The following is a 14,535-nucleotide window of genomic DNA, read 5'->3' as shown; positions in this document are numbered from 1 at the left end:
TTTAATATACCTTTTCACAATTCCAAAAATTATGGGTAGATACCTTTTCACAAAATTCCAAAAACAATTTAACCCGTAGCAGTGATGAAGTTACTCCGGTGTTTCCTTACGAGTTTGGAGCACAGGCCGTCAAAACCCTTATCCCTTTACGCTTAACTGGATCCAACAACACGCACAAATAGACGTGTCTGACGCACATGAAGCAGAGAACAGATGAAAGTAGAAGTTTCGCCGAAAGGATTTCAGCCACCTAAATAAACGATCGACGGCAGGATTCGGTTTGGCCTTGAGAGTAAACTATTAATTACAGTGAATCCGCGGAAATAGGAGTCCAGTCTGTTATTGCGCGTATGGCATTGGTCTAATTCCAGCACGAGAATTAATGAATCAATGGACTTGTCAGAAAAATGTACCTCTCTATTTTATTTGTCTAACTCCATTGGCAACTGGGCTACAGGTTGGGTTTCCCAAGTTGCAGTCGAAAACTCTGTAATCCAGCTGTTGTGATGTTACACAGCTGCTTTCAATTCCATATTTAAACTGCCAATTCCGTCAAAAACCAGCATATCCCTATGTTGCAGCACCCTGGCAGCCTAAATTTCTGTGCAAAAATCTATGGATAAGGAAGCCTCTTCTCCGCCCAAGACTATGGTGTCTTCGTCCAGAGACACAGGAGCAAGCAGCAAATCTGGATCGATAACTATGGGTGGGGTCAAGAGGATCCGAACCCAAGACAAGGTTGCTCCGCCCCCACCGCCGCCGCCTCCGTTGCAGGAAACCGCGTTGAATCAATATGCTGCAGACAACTATAGAGGCCTGCGCCGTCGTAGTTGGGAGAAATGGGTAGCTGAAATTAAGGAACCAAAGAAGAAAAACAAAATCTTTCTCGGCTCCTTTGATACACCAGAAATGGCGGCTCGAGCCTATGACGTAGCTGAGGTCTACTTGAAGGGCAAGAAGCACGCGTTGCTTAATTTCCCAGAGCTAATTGATCACATTCCGCGGCCAATTTCATTGTCTCCGCGCCACATTCAAGCTGCCGCTACAGAAGCAGCTGTTGCGTTTTACTCTGCAAGTGCAGGGAATTCTGAATGGTCAAGCAGCTCCAGTAAACGAACAAGTGGAAGCCCAAGAAACCCTCCAGTATGTAACGAGGAGACCTCCTCTTCCTCGCCACATCAACTAAGTACAGGAATTAGCTCAGACATCGAGCCAGTAAGTGTCGAGCTATCAGGGCAACCGGACACCAGTAATTCGTCATTAGTTTGTGCACCAACAGAAGTTGTTAGTGAGTCTGAGTGTGTATTGGTGGAGGAAGACTTGTTCGAGTCCTTTAACTTATTTACGGATTTGGCAGAAGCTCTTCTGCTTTCTCCCCCTCCTCTGTTCAGTGTTCACGAAGAGGAGCAGAATTTGGAGGAAGGATTTCTTTGGTCTGGTTTTTGAAAGCGAAAACTGTCATAATCTATATAAAATTACACTCTCTTTTGCTAATATGGGCTGACTACACGCCATTTTCATCACTGTTGCCTTAGCCATAAATTTGGTTAACTGTTGCTGAAAAAAATTGGACAAACCATTTTCTCTCCCTTACACCTTTCATGATTTTAATTACATGCCATATGTATTTATACATTTTTTTTTCAGAGGAAAAAAACACAGGATTTTATATTAATTTGTAATCCATTACATGTAGTCATAACATAAACTCCTATATTGATTGTTTTAATACAAAACTTTGTGCCATATACAAAAATAAATCATAAAACTCAAAGGCATAGTGTCACTAACATAATGTATCCACTTGATAGAAAAGTCCACGCATGGCTACTATAACAGATCAAAAAGCAGCAAAGTACAGGGAAGCATATTTATGTTATGGGAGATGGAGCAAACCTTCCACATGTGAGTGGTTGTCTTCTATATACTGGCATCTTATGACTCCACAAGCATCACTCAAGCCCACTTTTGAGAGTGAGTCAGCTATTATGTTTGATTCACGGTAGATGTGTTTTGTGGTAATCCCTTGCAGAGTGTCCATGATATGTTTGATACACTCAATCCACCCAGATAAGAGGCGAGGATCGAATGTTATGTGTCCATTGATCCCATCTATAAGAGTTCTCGAATCACCATAGACATGAAGAGAATTTACCTATAATTTTTTTGTAAACCAGAATAAACCCCATAAAACCAATATTTTCGCCTTAGTGTTCATACTTGAGCCGCCATTCCAGTGGAGTTTATAATGTCGTCTTTCATTGTTTTCTGGCCTTCCATATCTCCCAGAATAGATAAAAAGGGAGCGCTTTGTATTTGTAATCTCCCACCTCTCACATCTTGATGCATTGTTCAATGTTTTGTGCTTGTTTGTCGTTGATGTGCAGAGTCTGTGTGATGTACCTGTTGATTTGTGTCGCTTGGGAGATACTCCAAGCCCTAGGGTTCGGGGTTTGGAGGGTAAAGCACCACAAGAATCACGTTTGGGCTTGGAACCCAAGTGTGGGGTTTTGCACCAAATCATGTTTTAGGCATTTCCATGAGCACACTTCTACATGTGATGGCATGAGATGATAGAGGGAGGAAAGGAGAATCCAACGCTTCGAGAATCGTTGCACTCCGAGTTGTAGAAGTGGACATATGAATTTTTGAAATTGAGAATTAATTGATGGATAGTCAAGTCATATAGGTTTGAAGTGAATTCATCCAAAAGACATGTCTCTTCTTAAATTCGTGGAGCTCTTCTAACATGTATAAATAGAAGGTGAATAGATTCATTTTACTTATCCAAGTGTGCAACATCTCATAGATCTCTCTGAAATTTGGCTAAGCTCAAGAAGAAGGAGGATGTTGATGTGAAGGGTATGTTTTGGGCAAGAAAACATTTGTGATAAGGCTGAGCTGCTGCAGGAGGTAGGCCGCAGGCCTAGAGGAAAATATGGGCAAGATTTATGGTGTTTCTCTTCACTATTTTTGGTCCAATTTTGAGCAGGTGACAAGGCCAAAGAGCAACATTGAATCTAGATTTCTTGGTGCAGATTAGGGTGAACTTCTTCCTGAAACTGAAGGCAGCAAATCCCAGTTGTAATTACAGTGGGACGCGAGACTGTATGGATGAGTTGTGGAGGCTCGTAAGGTCATACTCTTACAACAGTTCCATCACACAAGCAGCGTAGGACACTAGCTTCTCAAGGGAGGTAACCACGCTCTTTTCAAGGATTGTTGCAGCGTTTAGAGGTGGTTGTTAGGGTATTGTTGATGCCCTAACCAGATTTGTAGAACTACAATAGTGCTCCAACATTCAAGTATAAGTATGAGGATAATTTGATGACGAGATTGTTGCTAGAAGGATCATTTTTACGGGCAACCTGTGAGAGCCATGTGTTGGGGTTGCCTTGGGTGATAAGAAACCCCAACTAGCAGCAAATTTCACAGTGTATGTATTGGGCATCATTGTTCTGGAGGAGGGAAACATGTTGATAGCCCAAAGTAGTCCTAGACAAGCTAACTTGAAGTGACGAAGAGGCGCTAAAGGTTGGGTAAAGTTTGGTGCTGAAGTGCAACACCTTGATGGAAAAAGGTGACTGCTAGCCTAGAAGTTTGGAGCTCGGGAATCAGGCCTACCCAGAGAGCAGATTGGATCAGCCCGTGTACATGCAACAGAAGTGACTTGCAACAGTGTTAGGTGTCAGCCCTCCTAGAGTCTCGAAGTGTTGTCCTTTGAAGTACTAAGTGGCAGCTAGTGAGCAGTACGGAAGTCAAGGACCGGCAAGACAAGATAAGACATTGAGTTTGCACAATGTTTTTGTCATTGTATCATGTATACCATAGACTGTTGTATTATTTAGATTTGGTTTAATATAATAAAGATTGGTGTTGTACATTATCATACAATATTTGTTAAAATTTGTGTATACTTTTGTACATGTAATTTACTGCTTTATATTTTCTGTTGTGCAGAGTAGTTGTAGTTGAGATTCTTGGTTTGGTAGCATAAGAGATTTTAAGATTATAACCTAGACCCAAGATTGTGGAAATTCAATAGTACCGCCAGACTACCATGGTGGTAGGACAAAAGAGAAAAATGTGTATGCTTGTTTCTAAATCATTTTTGCATAGTGTGCAACATCGAGGTCCCATGTATCCTCTTTTCATAATATTATGCCATGTAAAGTTTTTATTCTTCCATACTAGCCAAGTGAAAAAGATGATCTTGAGTGAAATGTTCCATTTCCATATGTATTTATACCATGAAAGGGTTTGTAAGTCATATGTTTGTGACATATAAAATTTGTATGAATATGTTGGCCCCACCGACTTCCTGTATAGTCGTCATCTCCAAGTGACCTGATCTCCCAGTGAATTATGAAAAAAACCTGCCATACAAAGGAGGTTTGTACAGACATGCGACTCATCAACCATTCGGCCTTATATACCCATCTCCTTAGTGTCCTTCCAGATTGGGCATCCATGATTCCATCGACTGGTAATTTGATATAAAGAGAAAAAACCTCTCTAGTGAATGATCTCCAAAGTTTGTTCATTTAAACGTGCGTCTTGTTGGGCACCCTGTACATTGTCCAGACCAATGAGAATCTGATGGCCTTTGCTAAAATCCCATATTAAACTCATTTTGAAGGAAATCATTACTTTAGTGAAACTTCTCCAACTGTATGATCCTTTAATGTTCATCAAGTGATTGTCTCTATACAAAGTCTCAAGTTTTGAACCCTTCAAATATTTGCATTGTATAATGTCCTGCCATATCCCCTATCCAGTCAGTGCCCTCCACAACGATTTGATCAATAAGGTTTGGAAAAATACCTTGTTATCCAATAAGCCCCACCCCCACATCATTTTGGCATAGTCAAAGTTTCGTACTTACAAAGATGAAATTTACAATCCTCACCAACCCTAGACCATAGGAAATTTCCAATGATGGATATGATTTTGTATATAATGGCTAATGGCATCATAAATAGATGAGCCTAGTATATTGTGATCTATTGTAAAACAACTTGTATAAGAATATATCATTCACCCAAATTATTCCATCTGTGGGTCCATGAGTTTAATCTCTTTTTCTATTTGTCCAAGATCCAATCCCAATCTGAGTTCTTGTAGCAATTGGGCTTGAGTCTAAAACCCAAATAGGTGAACCCATCAACAAGGGGAGTCGTTCGTACTCCAAAGGTGCCTGCTATGATCTCAATGTCCTTCATGTCACTATTTGAAGAGAGCAGTACATATTTTTTTCCATTAGCCATCAAACCAGAAGCTACACCTGAAGATATAGTGCAAGGAAAACCATTGTGCTTGGAAACAATACCAAAAGCAAGAATGTTGTCAAAAAAAAAAGAAAATGTGTGATAACCACATGTGGAGAAATATAGAGCCCCCCAAAAGGACCTCTAGACTGTGCATCCCTGATCTTCAGACTAAGTCCATCCAGGACAAGAATAAAGAGAAAAGGGAAGAGGGGGCATCCCTGACGAAGCCCTTTGTCGGCCCTAAAGAAACTCAAAGGAAAACCATTAATCATAACAACATAGCATACCAAAGAGATACACAACATTATTCACTCAACTTTGTGTGGGGATAAACCAATCTTGTTGAGAATAAGACTTATGTAAGACTAGTCCACACTGTCGTAAGCCTTATGTAAGTCTACTTTCATAACAAGTGCCTCCATCTTCTTTGTATGTATAGTATGTATGCATTCTTGTGCAGTAGCAATTGCATCACGAATCAACCTATTGCTCAAAAAACCAAATTTCTCCTGGGATATATGTGTAGAGAGGACACTAGTGATATGCCACGCTATCACTTTGGAAATCAATTTCTAAATGATATTACAGAGGGAGATAGGCTTGAAATCCCTAAAAGTGCAAGGAGAAGAAGACTTCAGAATAAGAACTAAAATGTGGGGTTGATATTACAAGTGATCTGTCCATAAATCCTGGACTCTTCTACAACCTCCAATAGACTCTTTCCCATCAAGTCGAAGAAATGTATAAATAGCTTCATTGTCTAGCCATCTGGGCCTGAACATTTGTCTTTGGTAAATGATTTAAGAATGAGGATATTTTTTCTAGTAGAACAAGGCTATAAAGAGCTTCGTTTGATTCCACATTGAACATGATAGGGTAATGGTCCAAGGCCCATATTTGATCCATATAGTCTACTCAAGATTTGTTTTTATAAAAAGATTCAAAATATGCGACAATTTCTCCTTGTATCTTTGGAGTGGTATATTTGTACTCCCCATTTGAGGATTCAATGTGCCAAATAGAGTTCATGTTTTTTCTTTGATTAGTATAATGATGAAAATATTAGGTATTCCAATCTCCCTCATTCAGCCAAATGGCCCTGCTCTTAAGCCTCCATGTAGCCTCTTGTATCTTCAAAATATCATGTTTTTTAATCTTCGAGGGCCCTTAAGAACTTTTTTTCTTGTTGAGTAGGAATTTTCATTTCCATGGATTTGTCGAAATTGGAAATATCGCGGGTGATCTGTTGTAGTTCCATGATCATACTCTGTTTTTTTCTCGTTGCCAAATTCTAGTACTACTCTTCAATGTATATAGTCTCTAAGAAAAATGATGCATGGAAGATGCTCCTGTGAGTGAGTAACCTTGGACCAAGTAGATGAGACTAACTCATTAAAATATCTATCATCCAACCAAACCCTATTGAATTTAAAAGGAATCCCCCTTCAAATATTCTTCGTCCTCCATTGTAATATAATTGGTCAATGATAAAAAATATATGCTCGGAATAGAATCGACTTCAAATTACCTATTGTCTCAACCAGATTCTCATGTACCAAGAAGTGATCTAAATGCTTTCCAATATGTTCATCTCCATACTTGTGATTACTCCAAGTGCGAGACAAAGGGCTCGGGCAAATGTTGACCAAGTGATGTTCTGCAAAAGTTTATATATCTAGTTAGCCAAGGGATCCAACCAACTGTGCATTCCGCAACATTCACAAGGTGATATAGTTGCATTAAAATCCCCCACCATGATAAGATTACTGGTTTTGAGCAAATCACATGACTCCATAAAATCCCAAAAAGGGGAGCGTTCTCTGCATGGCGCATATAAATTGAGCAAGTGGATACAACTAGGAATCCCCCCTAAAGTGACCAGTGAGGAGAATGTTAGGAAAAAAATGAGAGGCACGCAGGTTAGCCCACCTAGGATCCCACATGGAAATCATAACCCAGACATGAAAATAGAATTCACCCCCACAAGGTGCCAATCAAAGAAAATAGAGTGAAAATATGAAATAACCCGAGAGGAAGAGGACATGGTTTCTTAAATGACTACAATAAAAGGGCGAATACAAGAAAATAGATGACAAAGACCCAAAATTTAGTGTGGTCACCTAGACCATGGAGATTAAGAGAGAGTATATTCATCATGAGACATTGTTGACGGGTGTGAGTGCACTAAGGGCCCTGGATTCAGTAGTTGAAATAATGGGGATGTATCTCAGTCCAGTAGAGTGCTCAAGATGTAACGAGTGAGCAGAGTGACGACCTCGAAAGTGTTGGCTACCATTTCTAACCTTCTTGTGGATTGTGATATTCAAGGTAGAAGAGGGGGTTGCTGACAGGGGAAGAGGGAGGAGGATGTCCTTGTGGATAGTTAGGGCTGCCAAATCCATTACAGTGTTTAATAAAAGGAAATTGATATCACTTCCCACTGAGTTATGGGGAGAAGAGGCAGGAGCAGGCTCATTAGGGCAAGGAGGGGGAGGTTTAATAGTCAGTTCTAGAGGGGGCATAGAGGGAGAGAGAGCCAGACTGTTTGGAAGACAAGCAGATAAACCAGAATTGGCACATCAAGTGGAGCCATTTGAGAGAGAATAATCCGATGGAGAGGGGAATTCCCATGGGGGAGAATGGGCTTCCATCAGATTCAGGGGACAACTAGAATTAACATCGATACCCAAAAGAGGGGGTACCATATCATGTACAGGATCATCGAAAGACATATGCAGGGAAGGAGATGGGGAAGACTTTAGTGATGAGGAGGAAGATATGGTATGCAAATTCTGTTGAGACAGAAGAGAAAATGTACCTTGATATGGAGGATGAGGTCAAAATTCAGAAGCTTGCCAGAAATTAGACCACGTTCCAACTAGTTATGTGTGTGATGTTGATACACCTCCTTGATGTGAGGGCATCAACTTAGAAGATGTACTGTGTGGTGGAATTTTAAGCATATGAAGGGGATCCCCCAGCAGTCCACCCTTTGTTGTAGGCGAATCAGTCCCCATTCTAAATCCAAATTTCCAGGGAGACCACCAGAGAAATGTACTTCCACCAATATCCTCATCGTGTGCTTATCCTTTGCACCCATACAACTCGGGTCCAAATAGATAAACCTTCCAATCACTCTTAGATCTTGTCTCATCCAGAATTCGAGAGGCAAGCCTAGCAATTTGACCCAACCATATCGTTCTTTGGAGTATCAAGAAGAGGATTAAAGCTTATATACCATTTGTGAAGTTGCAAAAAACCTTTTCCTCTCACCCAAGGGGTCTTGAGGATTTTTTCAACGTCATCTGAATGTAGCAAATGTACACTAAATGATGAGTTCATTAAAAAAATGACTTTAGGTGAATACCCCAAAAGAGGTGTCCATGTCTTCTTCACCCATCCTTACATGTATTTTTTTGGCATCTCAGGCAAAATATAGTGGCCCATAAGTGCCCTTTTTTGTAAAGTGATGACTATATCCCAGAGCACATAGTATTTGAAGCTGAGGAGTTTAGTATTTGAATAGGGTTTGGTGGCCTTACCTTACTTCCCCTTTTCCTTTATTCTTCAATGACAAGAACAGACAAGTGTCGGGCCCTTTCCATGGCCAAATGTGTGTGTAGCTTCAGTGGAGACCCCAATGGTCAGGTATGGACGAAGACACCGGAGGACCCCGAACATAATATTTCGCTGCATATGCCATATCAGCATCAACCATGGCCTAGATGTAAGCCTCGTGAGTCGAGACATTGACATCTAGGTAATCGACTCCTAGATCCATATGCTGACAAGACAGATCACCAGAAATTGGATGGTACAAGGGAGTAATCTGTCACCCTACCAACCGCAAACATATCTCGAGAGAGAATAAATAATAAAGAATATATTCCTGGAAGGAATGATGGCTATGGGAAATCGAAGAAGGAATAAAAAAGTCTCAGGGGAAAGAAAGGAAATAAAAAACCCTGTCAGAGGATCTAATACAACCTAGAAGAAGATCCAGCGACCTAACACGTACCATGTATGGAAACATGCATCATAAATAATGTCAGGTCAACCATAGGCAGAAGAGAAAGGTGCATCACCAACCCAAATATGGAAATCTAAAGGAAGAATAAAGACCACCTAAAAATAATAGTCTCGAAGGCACGCAAGAAAAAGTGACAACTGGAGCCAAAGAGAGAGATGTCAAAAAAAGTTCACCACCTTGACACCAGAGATTCAAAAAAAATAGTGCACAGGACAGGGTATGGTGTCGATGACAAAACGAAAACCCACATCAATATACCATGAGAATATGTAAGTCCAGGGCTAAGTACTCCAAGAATCTGTCAAAAACTGAACACAAAGCCACTACCATCAGTCTGGTAATATTCACCCTGTTATCACTCAGGTTTTTCCCAAAAGTTGTAAGAAAGGGAATTCTGCCGAGGTAACCACAGACCAATCTTTTAGATACAGAATCTAGCCAATCTATATCCAGAGAGGGCTCTCTCTTTTTGATTTAGCTTTGTTTTTTAAAGGCTTTTAGGCTAGTTATGAAGTTCAAGGGTTTTGTTTGAGTTTGGGTGGTGAGATTCCATAGAACAGAGAGGTAAGATAGAATAGTTTAGTCCATTGGGCATGATGGAGTCAAGAATATGGCTTTCTAGATTTGGTTTCTTAATAGAGGATGGCTTCACAGAGCAAGGTGGTCAAACCAGGAACAAAATAAAGAGTTGAAAATAGTTGGACTGGGCTCAAATGGGTGAAGGTAGTTAAGAATCCTTCAACATATTGAAAGAGGGAAAATGGATGATTACTAATAAGGAGCAGTTAAGAATTCCTTACCAAATAAACAACATGAAATAATCAGGAAACAGGAGCAATTAAGAGTTCATTGCTTATTCTAATTCTAAAGAAAACACAGAGAATAATAAAAATTGAATACAAAGTGCAGTCAAGCATATTCTGAAACTAATCTTTCTCTTTATCATTCAGATCATGAAACATAGATGACATAATAGACAAGAAAACTATAAAACACAAGATATAGGGGACTTATTGATCCGAAGGTTGATTCAAGAATTCAGTGACAAGTCTTCTGCTTCAATTCTTCATCCAGTAGGCTAGACAAGAGTTTGATTCCAACAAATTTTTTATTCCAAAGTTTCAATATTACAACACAGTCTAAGAAATCTCCACACACCCAACCTCCTCAAAACTCTAATGGAGGGGATATTTATACAACAAAATATGTACAAAAATATCTCATAATAGCTATGAGATAATATCTAAGTTTAACCTAAAATAATTTACAGGTAAAATAGAAACAACTAACTGATGTTGTGTTGGAGGCAGGCCTTTAGGGTTCGGCTTGCAACTGTCCTATAGTAACTCTGCGCCGACTGCCTGTCTTAAATGTGTTCTTTAATTCTGATATGCTTTCTTTAATTCTTCTCTGCTGCTTTTAATTCTGCTCTGATACTCTTTGACTTATTTTTTGATTTGCCTTTAATGTCGATTTGATAAAACCGCTAACGTGTCCTTGGATCATCTTTCCTTTGGCAACTTGTATCTTCTGAAGGTCTACTGGTTAAGGTAGCAAATATCCCTGTTCATTCCTTTATTTCTTTTTCTGCGAGCCTGAATGTCCCTCGACGCTGGTTTGAACTGTATTAAAAGGAAGAAAACTGTAAAATGGCAACTTGTTTGAGGCCGTGAGCTCGTTGCTAGAGCTTTTCTGGTCAGAGGCAGTCTGAAACTAGAAAATTTGATTTCGTCCGATTTTACACCTGGAGAACACGGAGCGCTATATGTAGAAAAACATAACAAAAATGACCTTCTTCCCTTTTATTGGACAAAATGAAGTTTTGGCGAGAATTTATGATAAGCAGGACGAATGACGTAAGCAGGAGTACGAGGCAGATGACGTGGCAGGTGATGTCAGTTAAGGGCAGATGACATTAGCGGATGATGTGGCAGTACTGAAGTGACGTTAGCAGGGGGTGGTGGTGGTAAGAGGTTTTGCCCACATCGCTTTTGGGGCTGGGCGGTTTCGGGCCGGGAGGGAGCGAGCATAACGGGAGTGCGACACGTGACAGAGGTACAATGGCAAAACCGCTGGTTCCCTGCGAGTTAAACAGCGGCATGGAGGGGGTTGCGATACAATTTTGGACCATCGGATGGTGGAGTGGAGATCGGACGACGGACGCTCAAGGAATATGGCGGAGGTTTAATGTGCGGGCCTGACACAATAAAATGTGTTTTATCATATCGGGGTTGTTTTTATTGGGCGGGACTGGTTATTAATTAACCCGGGCGGTTAATTAATCCCATTGGTTGCATGCGGTGGATTCTTAATAAGTTCCAGATAAAATTATTAATTCCTGAAATTTTTTTTATGGTTATATTTCAACCGGGGGCGGGAGTATTTAATATTTTTGGGGTTTTTGTTATATATACATAATACGGGGATGGGAACATTGTAAAGGGAGTTATATAATAATGTTAGAGTTAATATGAATTTTGAAGTGGAAAGTGCTAAGTTATATGGTTAAAAACTTAGGCTAAAAAGGGAAAAGTGGTTTTATATGAGAAATATGACTATTCTCTAAGTAAAACAGATTTTAACTTAGGCAATCATTTTGAAACAGAATGAGTGGTTCATGGATATTAAGCAGATCTTAATACCTTTGGGGGGAGTTAGTGAATGATTTAGGGAAAAACATGAAGGGGAATTAGTTAAGAAATCTTGCCTCGCTTTAGCTGCATCAAGTATAATGTCCACCATGGCACTTGTGAAAAATGTAAAAGTAAACACATTGAGAGACATGATGTATCACAAGTATCATTCTGCAACACCAATCTACCTACCCAGCGTACTTGACCTAACATTTTTTCTTCTTTCTTTGGGTGCACTTAGATTAGCAAACCCTTTTCAATTTTTCTTTTCTTTTCATGGTAAGCCTACCTAAGTCTGCACTTATTACATCCAAGGTCTCAGATTAAACTGTTGAGCTCCTTTGCTTCTCTACTTATTTACTTATCTGCCAAGATTAAACAGTTTGGCCATATTTTTTTCTCTATCTCTAAAACATGAAATTCAAACATGAACTAGTCAAGATTAAGCTGTTTGGCCATTTATCAATTGTGGCATAAGTTAACAAGCTGCACACAATGCTTTATTTGCAGAAAATGAAATAGTAGTGGCATTTGGACTTGCACAATTTCCTGGTCTTTCTTTATTTGGGGTTCATTTCTTTCACTTTTTTGACCATTTTATTCTTTTTACCCTTTGATTTTTCTTTTAGGGCATACCCTCTTTACAATTTTTGACATTTTTTGATTTTTTGATAATATGGAAAACCTTTGCAACAAGGAAAATGATGAACATATTATAGAGCTCAATCAGTCAATCATGAAATATGACACCTATTGGTATAGGAGTATAACAGTGCCTCCACTTGGGGATGGCTTTCCCTGGTGGAAAGTCAAGAACAGCAGGTCAGATGGCCTTTGAATAACTTTTGCTGCACTCTGAAATCTCCCTTTGTTGGTTACTTTATTTGTATGTATGATAGCACACTTGTGAAGCTTAGGGCCTTCTCTTCGGGCTTCAACTGCAGCAAGTTACTATCCAATCCAAACTCTGACATTATCAAGGATATATTATGTACATGTTAGAGTCAGGATGCATCAAAAAACTGGATCAAAATAATGTTTCAACAAGCGACCATTCACTGGTCCTTCTTTTGTTTCTGTACTATCCAAGCTCTTTAGAAAGTAAGTATTGTTCCCTTGCAATGCATGGATGATAAATGGCCCTCTCCATAGGAAGTCAAACTTTCCATGTTTTCCTTTATCTTCTCTCCTGGAATCCCACTTTAGAACTTTGTCTCCAATGTAGAATTCTTCTACTTTGGTCATTTTATCAAATATTTTCTTGAGTTTTTCTTGTAACACTTGGGATTTTTGGTGCACTTCTTCTCTGGTCTGTTGCAAATGGATGGTCTGATTTATTCTCCTTTGAATGTCATTGGGTTCCACCTGAACTTCTTGTAGCAGTTTCATTACATGAATTGTTAAAGATGAAGGAAACACAACCTCCATGCCATAAACTAACTCATAAGGGCTGGTTCCAATAGATCTCTTCGTAGTAAGTTTGTCTGCCCATAGTGCATTTGTAAGCTTCTTGTGCCAATTTTTCTTGTTTTCTTCCAACAATTTCTTAATAATATTGATCAGGCTTTTATTGGAAGACTCAGCTAGACCATTACCTTGAGGGTAATAGGCTATGGAATGGCCTAAAGTGATATGGTATTTGTTGCAGAAATTTATCATTTTATTGGACTTGAAGGCAGCAGCATTATCAGTTATGATCTTTTCAGGATAGCCAAACCTTGACAAGATGTTGGTCTCTAAGAATCCTATAATCACTGTATCATTGGCTTGTCTAGAAGGAATGGCTTCTATCCATTTGGTGAAATAGTTTGTGGCAATAAGGATCCATTTATGTTGGCCAGAAGAGGGAGGGTGTATTTCTCCAATGAAGTCTAAACCTCATTGTTGAAAAGGCTTTTCAGTGGAAATTGGTCTCAAGGGTAAAGGTAACAGTTTCCTTTTTCCTTCGAAAATTTGGCATTTGTGGCAAGCAGTGACAAACTTCTTTACATCAGCGAACAAGGTTGGCCAGTAAAATCTAGCCCTTAGGATTTTGTCTGCAGTTGATTTCCAGTAAAGGTGTCCACCGTAGTCCCCTGCATGAAATTCTTTAAGAATTTTGTCAGCTTCTTCTTTTATTAAACAATTCAATAGAATACATTCATGATTTTTCCAAAAAGAGCATTATCTAAAATACAAAATTTTGAAGCTTTCATCTTTAAAAACCTTTTCTTTGTTCTGGATAACCCTAGAGGAGCCTACAGGTTTAATAATACATGAGCTATATCAGCATACCAAGGTGATACTAAGAAGGCCTGGCTAATTTGTGGAGTCACCATCTCCTGTTTGTTATCCAGTTCATTAATATTCAGGGCTTGAAAATTTATTTCAGTTATGAGTTTAGCCAATCCCTCTCCTTTTATTCGCTTTGTAGGTTTTATTTCAATGTCATACTCCTATTTTAGCTATCCATTTACCTCGTTTGCCTTCAATTCCATCCTGAGTCAAGATGTCTTTGACAACATCATTTGGTACATAAGCTACTATGTGGGAGTACAGTATATAGACTTTGAAATCTTGAATAGCTTTTACAAGTGCAAAGGCATATTTTTCCATGATTTTG

At 39.4% G+C, this 14,535-nt stretch overlaps 1 protein-coding gene across 1 annotated transcript; it reads left to right on the top strand.

Moving 5' to 3' along the window:
* The first annotated feature begins 283 nt into the window (after positions 1-283).
* On the top strand, positions 284-1,557 carry LOC149206708 (uncharacterized). Its single transcript, XM_089393784.1, has one exon. It carries the CDS (start codon positions 616-618, stop codon positions 1,444-1,446), a length of 831 nt encoding a protein of 276 aa, XP_089249910.1. The 5' UTR covers positions 284-615; the 3' UTR covers positions 1,447-1,557.
* Positions 1,558-14,535: the final 12,978 nt, after the last annotated feature.

Source organism: Pinus tabuliformis, chromosome 1_2 (genome assembly GCF_031772625.1).
Source record: "Pinus tabuliformis cultivar Carrire ecotype Pingquan chromosome 1_2, CPIR1, whole genome shotgun sequence".
In the NCBI taxonomy this organism is placed as follows: domain Eukaryota; kingdom Viridiplantae; phylum Streptophyta; class Pinopsida; order Pinales; family Pinaceae; genus Pinus; species Pinus tabuliformis.
This window is presented reverse-complemented; position numbering and strand designations above follow the sequence as displayed.

Coding starts and splice junctions, on each gene's coding strand:
- LOC149206708 (XM_089393784.1), top strand. CDS start 616: ATGGATAAGGAAGCCTCTTCTCCGCCCAAGACTATGGTGTCTTCGTCC.